Source organism: Hemicordylus capensis, chromosome 1 (assembly GCF_027244095.1).
Source record: "Hemicordylus capensis ecotype Gifberg chromosome 1, rHemCap1.1.pri, whole genome shotgun sequence".
In the NCBI taxonomy this organism is placed as follows: Eukaryota; Metazoa; Chordata; class Lepidosauria; order Squamata; family Cordylidae; genus Hemicordylus; species Hemicordylus capensis.
The window spans coordinates 232457756-232470719 of NC_069657.1; the positions used below are offsets into that span (position 1 = coordinate 232457756).

The 12964-nt window shown below is 43.2% G+C and overlaps 1 protein-coding gene across 8 annotated transcripts in view; it reads right to left on the minus strand.

Moving 5' to 3' along the window:
• The window catches only part of HDAC4 (histone deacetylase 4), a 321662-nt gene that overhangs the window by 205073 nt on the left and 103625 nt on the right, over nt 1-12964 (minus strand). Inside the window, exon 1 of one of the 8 annotated variants that reach the window (XM_053283226.1) lies at nt 10150-10289. The exons of the other annotated variants lie outside the window; for them this stretch is intronic. Coding sequence (XP_053139201.1) covers nt 10150 — 1 coding nt within the window. The 5' untranslated portion in view covers nt 10151-10289. Of the gene's footprint in view, nt 1-10149; nt 10290-12964 lie in introns of those variants that run through there. 8 annotated transcript variants of the gene reach the window in all.

Sequence of the window (12964 nt, forward strand, 5' to 3'; positions counted from 1 at the left end):
TCTACCTCATACCCTATACTTCTCATGGAACAAGGCAGAGAAAGGCAAAGTGAAACTGCCTGAATTTCTTCTGAAAGCCCATCCATTTGAATTACCCTTCAGGCCCACAGTTACATTGGCAATGGAAAGACATTTCAGTAATAGTTAAGTGGGGGGGGGGTGGTAATGATGACAAGAAAAAACAACTGAAAAATTCCTTCCCCAAAAATTCCTATAATCATGTGAGATTGCTGAATGTCAGAGTTAAGATTAGTAGATTCCTACACACCAAGCACTAAAATTCAGCAGTCTAGCACTGTAGCACAAATGCTCTAGAGCACAGACTGATGAGATACAGGCCTAGATGAACAGGAACAACAGGTTACTCACCTGTAACTTTGGTTTTTCTAGTGGTCATCTGTACTTCTACACAAATGGGCTATGCGCCTGAGCAGAGACCTTGTCAGAATCTAACAATTCAATTCTCCTGCTTTGGGTGGGAACCCCACCCCCAGCCACTATATGCAGCTGCGCCACTCCTCATCCCCTCAGTCACAGCTTCAGTGAACCCCACGGGGAGGGCATGTAGAAGTACAGATGACCACTAGAAGAACCAAAGTTACAGGTGAGTAACCTGTTGTTCTTTGACGTGGTCTCTGTCTTCTACACAAACGGGCGCATAACAAGCTAGCCCCCAAGGAGGAGGGAAGAACAGAAGCAAATATAATCTGCCAGAATTTTTTATTTCGGAAACAAGTACATCAGCTGAAAATGGATTTCAGGACACTCCTGCCAAATACAGCATCATTCCATGCCCTGGTACCAGTTCATAATGAGGAATAAAGGAATGGGGCAAAGCCATATAGCATCCAATGGGACCGCCCGATCAAAGGCCACAGAGGCCGCCACGGACCTAACAGAGTGTGCCTTAACTGTTGCCAGCAACTGCTTATGAGTCAACTGATAACAAAGTTCAGTCGTGGAAACTATCCACCTAGACATGGATTGGGCCGAGACTTGGAGACCTTTACGTACAGAATGAACAAAGAAGGAGATTTTCTCCACCCAGCAGACCTATGAATGTAGAAGGACAATGCCCTTTGAATGTCTAATTAGTGTAACTTCCTTTCCGCATCCGATGAAGGATTTGGAAAAAACACAGGCAAAGTGAGCAGGGATGAGCGATGACACATAGACACCACTTTGGGCAGGAACTTGACATCTGTCCTGAGTACAACCTTGTCCTTATGGAACTCAAGGTACGGCTGGTCATCCCTCAGGGCCCTTAACTCACTTACCCTCCTGGCAGAGGTAATGGCCACCAAAAAGGTGACCTTCCAGGTCAGGAGACAGGGATCAATTGAAGCCAAAGGCTCAAACAGCAGGCATAGTAGACCAGCTAATACTACTGACAGGTCCCAAGTCGGTGACATAACCGGATCATCTGGGAACATGTGTGTTAAATCTTTAAGAAAACTTTTCACCACTGGGTCTTTAAACCAGGAAGCCCGGCCATCGGGGGAACGCACTACAATAGCAGTCAAATATACCTTAAGGGATGGAAGTTTTAAACCGGACTCCTTAAGGGACAATACATAATTACAGATATCTTGAACGGATGGATTAAATGTATCAAACCCATGCACGGACGCGAAAGAACAGAAACAATTCCACTTGTGATCACATGATTTCTGTGTGGACTGCTTCCTAGCAGCAACTAAAACTTCCCTAAGTCTCAACAGGAAGTCGGCAGGACCCTCCATGCCGTTAGATGGAGGGACTGAACATCTGAGGGAAGCACCCATCCTTCCTCCTATGACAGAGGTCTGGTCGGGCAGTCAGGGGCTTCTTGGCCACCACGGGGCTATCAGGATTGCCACTGCATGATCCACTCTTAGTTTGCCTAGGACCCTCAGAATGAGGGGAAATGGGGGAAGGCGGCCCATCTAGGATAGGACGAAGGCATTGCCCAGAGAGTCCTCGCCCTCCCCTCCCCTGGAGCAATAGAGGGCACATTGCCCATTATCCCAGGAGGTGAATAGGACAACAATGGGACTCGCCAGTTTACAAATATGTCTGTGACAACACCTGGTGTAAGGCCCATTCATGGCTCCTTGAGGACGTTCCAGCCTATCGATTGACGTAGGCTTTCACCGTCGTATTGTCTGTTTGTATTATCACTGAATGACCTCCAATCAAGAGCAGGAAGCCTTTGAGAGCATTGAAAATGGCCAACAGCTCCAGATGATTGATGTGTCAAGTCCTCTCTTTGGGAGACCAATGACCAGCCAGATGAAGTCCTTCCAGGTAGGCTCCCCAACCGCATCCGACGCGTCTGTCGTGACCACCCAATGGGCTCGAGGGGCTTGAAAGGGAGTACCGACACTCAAGTGCCGGAACTCCATCCACCACTCCGCCGTCACCCATACCCATCGAGGGGGCGTGCATTCTAGATGGCCCGGATCCTGAAGGGGATCAAATACGTCCAAAACCCATCTCTGAATGACATGCATACAAAGATGCGCTTGAGGTAGTATATATGTATGTACTTATTTTATTTATTTATTCAATTTTTATACCGCACTTCCAAAATGGCTCAGGGCAGTTTGCAATTAAAACAAAACCATTAAAATCAGTTAACAATTAAAACAAAAATTATGAAACAGTATAAAAAACAATTAACAATTAAAAGACCATAAAACAGCAATTAAACTATCACAATAATTTTTTTAAAAAATTCCTGAAACCAGGTTACAACATTACAACATTAAAACCAATTACAACTATTTAAAAACCCTGGAAGGCCAGGCCAAACAGATAGGTTTTAAGGGCTCTCCTGAAGGCCATTAAAAAATACAAATTGCGGATTTCTGCCAGGAGTGCATTCCACAGCCCAGAAGCAGCTACAGAGAAGGCCTGCCTCTGAGTCGCCACCAGATGAACCAGTGGTAACTGGAGACGGACCTCCTCAGATGACCTTAATGTGTGGCAGGGATCATGCAGAAGAAGGCGCTCTCTAAGATAACTCAGACCTAAGCCGTTCAGGGCTTTGAAGGTAATGACCAGCACTTTATATTTTGACCGGAAACATATTGGCAGCCAGTGTAACTGTTTCAAAACAGGCATCATATGGTCTCTCCGGGTTGCCCCAGAGACCAATCTGGCTGACGCACTCTGAAAAAACTGAAGTTTCTGAACTATGTACAAAGGCAGCCCCATGTAGAGCGTATTGCAATAGTCAAGCCAGAAGGTTACAAGCTGATACACCACTGTTTTGAGATCATCCCCTTCAAGGAATGGGCGCAGCTTTCGAATCAGCCGGAGCTGATAGAAAGCACTCCTGGCCATGGCTTCCACCTGAGATACCAGGGAGAGGCCTGGGTCAAGGAGTACTTCCAAGCTGCATACCTGCTCCTTCCATGGAAGTGTAACCCCATCCAGCACAGGAAGATCTAACTCACCCCTCAGATTCTGAGCCCCCACAATGAGCACCTCCGTTTTGCTTGCATTGAGCTTCAATCTGTTATCCCTCATCCAGCCCATTACTGCCTGTAGGCAGGCATTTAGAGAATGAGTGCCATTTCCTGAAGATGAAAAGGAGAAGTAGATTTGGGTGTCATCAGCATACTTATAACACCTAGCACCAAAACTCCTGATGACCTCACCCAGCAATTTCATGTATTTATTGAAAAGCATTGGTGACAGAATGAAGCCATGAGGGACTTCATATAATAGCTTGAGCTGTCACCAAGCTCCACCATCTAGAATCTACCCGAGAGATAGGAACAGAACCACTGCAAAGCAGTGCCCCGTATCCCCACCTCCCCCAGGCGATCCAAAAGGATACCATGTTCGATGGTATCAAACGCCACTGAAAGATCCAGAAGAACCAGCAGAGTCACACTCCCTCTGTCGATTCTCCGGTAAAGGTAATCCATGAGGCCAACCAAGGCTGTCTCAATCCCATAGCCAGCTCCAAAGCCAGTTTGAAATGGGTCTAGATACTCAGTTTCCTCCAAGACTGCCTGGAGCTGGTCAGCCACCACCCTCTCAATCACCTTGCCCAACCAAGGGAGATTGGAGATTGGTAACTAACCAACACTAAGGGGTCCAGGGAAGGGTACATATGTACTCGATGCCATGTGACCCAACAGGCGCTGTATGGAATGCAGTCTGTGGGCCACCAGCAAGGAAAATGGCTGCCAGCCCCCATAGAGTAACTATGTGGCCCACTGGAAGGAAGACCTTTTCCAAGGTTGTATCAAATATCAGCCCAATGAACTGAATTCGGGTGGGTTCCAACTGAGATTTTTTGAAGTTTATTTGGAACCCTAGATCCTGCAGAGTATCTACCACAACCTCGAGAGTGTCCAGAACTGCACGCATGGTGCTCGCCATGATAAGCCAGTCATCTACATGTGGCAGAACCTGCAAACCTTGCTTCTTCAGGGAGTCCGCATTGACACCGACAATCTTTACACAGTACAATCCAAAGCCACTTTAATCTTCTTGGCCATAGGGGCCTCCGGTGGAGGAACTTCTGCCTTCTTCTTCTTGGGTATGGGAGGGAGGTGATGACCCGCCGGCAAGTCCCGATGAAACTTCAGTTTCTTCTTTTTCAACTTCGGTACCAATCCAGAGGGATCTAGGGAGAATTTAGGTATTGCAGCCGCCAGGCACTGAGGAAGCTCCTCAGAGCACACTGACTCACTCAAAGTCGCCAATGGTTGAGTGGCAGAAGACGCCGAAATTGGTATTGAGACTGGGGTTTTGGCCTCCGCAGGAGCAGACACCGCATGTGCCGATTATACTGATGAAGCCATCTTTACGGACCACTTCAGTGACAAGACTTCCAAAGAATGGAGAGCCAGATCCCACAGGGCTGTGCACAGGCGAGAAGCCCTATTTTTGCGAGCCTGCTTCATGAACTTCTGACAATGAAGATAGGCTGACAACATGGGATTCCCCCAAGCACAAAAGACACTCGGTATGAGTATCGGGGAAAGGGATCTTAGATCCACAGTGGATACATTTTTTAAAGTTCACCGTACCTGGCACAAACGCTGAAGGCCAGCCAGCCACCACGCTCTGTCCCAGGCGGGATAGGAGCTCCAAAGAATAAAAAAGGAAAAAATGCAAAAACAAGACGCAAGGAACAAAAACACTACTATGCAGAGAAATTAAAGAAAGAATAAGAAAGAAATCAAAGAAGCAGGAATAAAAACAACAAGGAGATAGCTGGATCCTACTCATTGCCGAGCTGCAGACTCCATGATGTTCACTGAAGCGTGGACGAAGAAAGGCTGAGGGGATGAGGAGTAGCGCAGCCGCATATAGCGACTGGGGGTGGGGTTCCCACCCAGAGCAGGAGAATTGAGCTCGTTAGATTCCAACAAGGTCTCTGCACAGGCACATAGCCCATTTGTGTAGAAGACAGAGACCATGTCGAAGAAGCAGCTTATCTTGTCCTAACCCTTAGAGATACAGGGTGGAAATGGTAGAATGAGACAGTAGGTGTGTACCTCACAATGTTCATACTCTGACCCTATTTACATCCCCCATTTCAGAATTCTTTCAAATGTTAGAAGCTCCAATTCCTTTGCAGCTGAAAGAGTCCTCAGGGAGTGATTAATTAAGATCAGCAATGCTTTCCCTCAAATTTTAAAAAATTCCCAAAGGAGTTTTTTAAGCTTCAAAGGAGTCAGAAACCTAAACACATCATTGATGGGGATGGGTTAGCAAGTTATGGTCAAGGAATGTGTGTCTCATGGCACATGTGCCCTGACCTTTCCTCCAAGATGGGTCAGAAGGGCTTAAGGGGACATGGAGAGGAAGCCTTGAAAAGCTTCCCTCCCACACAGACGATCCTCTCCTCGTTGCTGGGCAGGCAGATTGGCTGCCCAGACAACTGCCAGCAACAGGGAGGTTTGGGGCTGGGAGGCCCCCAGAACTCCCATAAGTTCATGGTGCATTATGGGGAGTTCTGTGGCTGCCTGAGAGAAATAAGCATGCTCAGTCACCATGACTGTGGTATTCTTCAGCAATTCATAAGAGAATTCAAAATGTGAATAGGTATCAACCATGGAGATCAGTATTCCAAAATTCTATGAACATCTCCATTGATTTGTCTATATACAATCCCTCCAGAGTTCTTTTATAGTATGTTAATTCCAACGTAAAAGATAGTAGCAGACACCCTACCAAAGCATACATGTAATGAGGTACTGTGTTTCCTCTTTTCGAGATCAATTCCAGAGCAAGCAGAGTGGGGACAATTCATCCACTTGCACAAGAGCATGTTTATAAAGGGACTGGGGAAGTTTCATGCAAGCCCTAGCCACATCCCCACAGTTCTTCATTAAACATATGCTTCAGCAATCAGGATGTCACATATCCTTTTTCCATTCATATAATACAGACTTTGGCAGTTGTAGGTTGCTGGTTCAAATCCCTGCTGGTATGGAAACACCTATATCGGGCAGCGATATAGAAAGGTGCTGAAAGGCATCATCTCACACTATGTGGGAGGAGGCAATGGTAAACCCCTCCTATATTCTACCAGAGAAAACCACATGGCTCTGTGGTCACCAGGAGTCGACATCGGCTCGAGGGCACAACTTTACCTTTAAGGAGGCAGACATACTAGCTCAAGGTCTTCTAGTTAATTACTGTATAAACAAAGATACAAACTAATTTTTTTTTCTCCATATGGGATTCCCTCAGACATGCAGAAACTTCTATGTAATCTGTGGGTGGCCTTGTTTCACTGCCCTATTGATATGCATAGGGACAAGTTCACCATTATTCTATTTTGTTTTGCCCAATATATTATCAATATATTTTATTTTTTACATTATTATCGGTTATCAATACCGATGATAACTCTATCGTTAAAGGGTTAATTTGACCTCTAGATTTTGCCATTAAATTATTAATACAAGCATAAATGTATAATTTTGTATGTATCTAAATGTATATATTAGATACACTTCCAATTTATATATTTAGAAGCATACATAAAATATACATACCGGTAGCTAATTCCATTCCTAGTACTTTCAAAAAAAATCACACTTTCCAAAATAGTAAAATGCATACAAGCTGTTATTGGAAATACTTGATAATATTAATATAAAAGCAAAATAAAACCTTTACACTCAAGAAGCAGCCTGTAGTCTACTTTATAAGAACATACATTCACCAATAACGTTAACCAAGGCAGCAAGGTTTCTATAAGTTCAATTAAAATATTTTGCTTATATTACCATAAGAACCCAATAAGATAAACACAGAGTTTTAGTTCTGGTATATCATCTGTATGCAATTTGAAAAATTATTCCATGTATGTTGCAAGTTATGTATTTTATTTCTAAAATGTTTATTCCACATTTCTAACCTAAATGGTCTAGTCAGTTTACACAAAATAAAATTAAAAACCACAATATAAGAATTCAGATATCCAACTAGACACAATACATTAATCAACAGAATAGGAACACAGGAAGCTGCCATACCTGTCTATTGGTCCACCTAGTTCAGTACTGTCTACACCAGGGATGCTCAACTTCGGCCCTCCTACAGATGTTGGCCTACAACTCCCACAGTCCCTGGCTATTGGCCACTGTGGCTGGGGATTATGGGAGTTGTAGTCCAAAAACAATGGGGGGGGCCTTAAGTTGAGAAGGCCTGGTCTACAGTGACTGACAGCTGCTCTCCAAGGTTGCAGGCAGGAGTCTGTCTCTGGCCTATCTCGGAGCTGACAGGGGAACTTGGAACCTTCTGCACACAAGCATGCAGATACTCTTCCCAGAGCAGCCCCATCTCCTAAGGGGAATATCTTACAGTGTTCACATGTAGTCTTCCATTCAAATGCAACCAGGGCAGACCCTGCTTAGCAAAGGGGACAATTCACGCTTACTTCCAAAAGACCAGCTCTCCTGATTAACATGATTAATGTCCTCTAGACTTTCGCCCAAAGGTGCCAGAAACATACAGTGAGACCCAGAAAAGTCTACAGCAGGTAACCACTTCACAAAGTAAATATGTGGGCCATTAAACATGACATAAACTGTACTTTGACACAATGCCTGTATTTGATATAAAGCACCAGCAAACAACTCAGAAAGTTTATTCACTAGCATACTTCTCAAATCTGGCCTAAAAAAATAGTTTTTATTACACTGTGGAAGAGAAATTTCAAATGAAAACCTGCAACGTTTTCACTATTTCATTTTTATGAACAAAGCTACCTCAAATGCCTTCAGTACTAGAAGAGTGTGCCAGCTGCAGAGATCATCAACATCATTCCCATTCATTGTATTCACAGACTGGTGCGTCAAACATGACTCATACTATTTCAGTCACAAAAAAACTATCAGACATGCCACAAGTTCCAAACAGAAGCAATGAATGCATCTGACCCACAGTACTCTTCGAGAAACAATAAAACCTTCTCTACTTAATGAACATGTCAGCCAAACAGAAAAGGCCTGTATTGTCATGAATATTTTATGGTGAACTAGAAAATTGCTTTTAACAGCTATGTCTTCACAACGTATTAGTATGATCAGATTCATGACGTCTACAAAAAAATACAAAGGATACATTCAGAGTTTTAATGAGAAATGCCAAAGGCACAAATTAGATCTAAATTATGAATAGGTTGTATTCTTGAAGTCCAGTCTTCTCAATTGCCACAAAAAAACAAGTTATACAGAATTTTCAAGGACTGTACTATTTTACTAGATATAGACAGATTTCTTTGTAGTTATTTTAATGCTTATACATTAATATACATTTCTTAATCATTGCACATGTGAAATATTAACTAAATTGCAATACATCTTAGTTCTGACTGTACTTACAATGAGTTTGAAATTAAAATGCACATATGCTAAATTTATAACTGCACTAATATATATTTATGTAGCTTGCTCATTCATTTTTATATCTAAAGAACTATCTTGTAAAATTCCAGTATATTCCTCCCTCCCCACAACTTTCTGCCTTTTAAAAAAGTGCTCAAAAATCTAAAGGCCAAGATTCAGACGGACATGCATAGATGTGTCATGATTCCCACCCTGGCTAATGATGCTAAATTGGACCCACAAGAAACTGGATCCAGTTGTGGACCCTTCCATCAGGCCACAGCCTGAGAGAGCTTCAGAGTTGGGACCCAAAACAGCACCCTCAGAGTCTAAGTCCAACAAAGCGGTACCCTCTAAATTCAAGCACGCTGAGGAACCAGCCTCTCCCACACTCCCTGATATCTGTATGGCAGGAACAGCACAGGTTAGAAATGATCAGGTAAAGGAGAAGTGCCAGACTCCATTCCAGAAGGCTGGCCCTTTCAGGATTTCACGCCAGACATTCTCTCTCTAAACAGGGAGGGAGAGCAATGGAAAAGTAGCCTGTGCTCAAAGCCAAGTTCAGTCTACTTCTAGCTGCTGTCAAATCAACTTTTCTCACTGAGCTGTCCATGGTGCTGCAATCTAATTTGCCTTGCCATCTTCTAGACCTCATGGAAGTCTGGCACTTCTCCAGTGGGAGAAGTACACAGGATGGGACTAGACAGCATGCTTCACTCACACATAGCTTTCTAAAGTGGCACTCCATAAGGCATATGGGACTAATACTGTAAGGAAAATCTGCCCTTCCCCCATGTGTGAGTGGAAGTATTTTCCACTCGCACACAGGGGAAAGAGGTATTGGATCTTGCCCAATACATGAAAGGTTCACCATGTTCAGCCACTCTCCTGTCTCTCACTTGCTTCAACATACCAAATGTGAAGAAAACACATCATATGGACCATGTTTAGAATGTATTACTGTTTTTGTTTTTGTTAGCCTTCCCACTTGATCCCTCAGACCTAAATTTTCATGTTACTCCTGTGTCTGCCAATTGATTAGCCTTTCCTTTAATTACTACAATGCTCATCTTGCCCTCTAAACAAAGTGAAAGTTAGCTTTCACTAGTCTCCTCGCAAAATCAAATAAACTGAGACCCTCAGCTAGCTTCTGTAACATTAATTATGGACAAACATATTATTACCATATTGAGGTATCGAAATAACACAGCATGATGCACAAAATCTAAAAGATATTTCTCACGTAGTAGGAAGAAGATAAAGCCAAAAACAGAAATCATATGTGTCAAGGTAATTGGCTTACTTAAGAATGCTGTTCCTAAAGGCACAAAGTGATTACCATTTTCTTATCTTTTCAGCCACACTCACAATAAAACCTTTGCACATCACACTACTATGTTATGGATGATTGTTCTACAGATATGGTTAGCTGCAAATGAACATGGTTGCTTGTACTGGCAAAACTACACGAGTATTCTAGAACATAACTGTTAATTCTGTCCTGCTATGCTGCCTGTCAACTGAAATCCCATCATAAACTCTTAATACCAAACATTGGCAAATTGCCAATACAGCAGTATACATGACAGCCAAAAAGCCTTTAGGATACTGTAGATGTCATTCCCAGCCTTGCCCAAATCTTATTAGCAATTTGCTCTCTTCATCCACTTTTTTCACATTCGCTTCTATTCCATAATAGTGCACTGACTTGCCTTTTCTCATCCCAAAGTTTAAGTAGTACAACAAATGAGCATTGATTTAACAACCCCTTTACTCATGCATGTATTTGGGGGACACTCGGAGCACAGGGTTTGGGTTGAGATTTTTTTTACAAATAAAAGTATTCCCACTGTGTGTCTAAAGCTGTTTCAAACACTGAAATGAATGAGAAGCCCACTCACACGCAAACTCCACATGTACATGACAAGTTATGAGGAATTTTAGATCAGGCTGATGGCTGTCAAAACAATCTTTTCACATCTGGAGAATACTGCATGCCACTCAGCTATGCTCAGCATGTATAATACTTCAAATGAATCAATTTTAAATCACATACACATGAATTTAGTACAAATCCTCTAAACAGTAGCAATTTACGCAGAATATAAGCAAAAACCCCAGTCTTCACTTCATCTCTTAAAAAATATTTTACACCATTTTTCCCTACCCAATATATGTCAGCATGAAAAAAATACTTGCTTTAAAAGGCATTGTTTAGAAGAACACATTTTATAAGGAAGGCACTCTTTCCACTGTCTACACTTCAGTAAATGTCAAAACTCACTGAAACACTAAGAGACAGTGAGCTCATAGCTATTTATAGTAACAAGCTTCTGCAGTATCTGACTGCAGTGCCAAGATAAAAGAATGATATTTTTATTTAAGCTGTAAACACAGAATAACTCTAAGCCACATCTGAAGATCATCATATATTAATTTATCTATTCTGTTTTAAAGGCTTTCTAGTAAAAATTTATGAAACTAAATGAAAGTGTTAAACCAGAAGGGGGAAAAACCAATCAGAGCTTTAAAATACAATATGAAAAGAGTATGCTTTACGTTACTGGCCAACATCCTAACAAAGCTCACAGCAGGGGAGCAGTTTCTGCTGCTACTATTGGGGACCCCCCCCCCCCAACATTAGACCCAGAGATACCAACCCAGAAGTATATGGAATTCAGGCCTGTGTCTGACTTCATTTTATTAAGAAATGAATTACTGCTTGGACTCAAGGTGAAATGACACCCAGGTCTCCTGCCTGCCTCATGTACTGCTCTGTGAAAGAGGAGGCAATCCAGCATTGTACTGTGAAATGGGCACTCACAGAAACACAAGGGCTAGGCCTGAGCTAATCAATATGCTAAAATGTAACTCACTATCAGATAATGTCTGTGGAAGAGGCCAGGGGCTGATCTCCCCTTTCCTGTTGCAAGAAGTCTATGTTAATCTTTGTCAATGATTGCTCTGCTATGCCCAAAGGGGATTACTCAGTTGCTGTCTATAGAAATTCCACCCTAGGAGAACACCTGTAGATTTAGTCCTTTTACTAACACCTTCTGGGACCAGGCCCAAATCTGGGGACAAGAGAAGAGGTCCATTGGCAGCTCAGAGATGCAGATTTGCTTTGGTCTCCTCCCCAAGATAGCAGCTAACAGAAGATGGGATTAAGATCTCCCTGGACTGCCTGAATAATTAAAAAGACGTTATCCAGAAGGTAACAGCACGTTGTCACCTTTTGGGACCCAGGAAAGATGATGGGAGATCAAAGGAAGATACAACTATAAAGAATAGCTTACTGGACAGAGAACTGGCAGTCTCTTGCCTACAGGCAGTCTTGTGCCTACAAGCAAGATCTGCTCATGAGCAATCCAAGGGTTTGCTGCCCAAGCCACGGGGCTAGAGGCAGGAACTCTTTCCATGGGAGAAGGGACTGTTTGTGATTTCTGCTGCGAAGTGAGAAGTCAAGACTTCCCCAGCCATGGTGCTCTGACTCTCAGCCGTGCCCTGAGCAAACTGCATGCTTGATCTAAAAGCTCCTGTGCCCAGCCAAAAGCCTCTCTCCTTCAGCTGAAAGATCAACCGTTCTCAAGCCTCTGATCCTGGTAATATGCTGCCTTCACAAGCCTTGGATCCCTCTTCCCTCCTTCCTACTAATCACTGCTACCCCGTTCCTAAGCCCCCCCTTTCTCCTTCTTCTTTCTCTGCTTCTCTCTAAATGTTTTATTTAGGATTTGTTAGATTGTTATATAGCTGCAATTACTGATTGCACACACATATGTTCGTTAGGCACATTACACTACACTCTGAATCGGAAACATGTTTTTATTTTGTCATGATGAGCAACTTTTTATAATAAAGCCCATTGAACTTTCTGAGTGTGTCTCTCTCTATCTCCGTTTGCGCGCCTATATCCTACATGGTATATCCTACATGGTCACCATCTCCAAGAACCAATTCAGTTTGTGTATGATGTGACTTTGCCTCTTTCCCTCTGAGCATGTGCAGAGTGCAAAACCAGGTGTGGTTCACAACACACACACACCCAAGAAGCATTCTTTGTGACCGGGATGTGGGCCCCTGAGGGCTGCATTACCTTCAGGTAGCACTTCTGGGGGCGG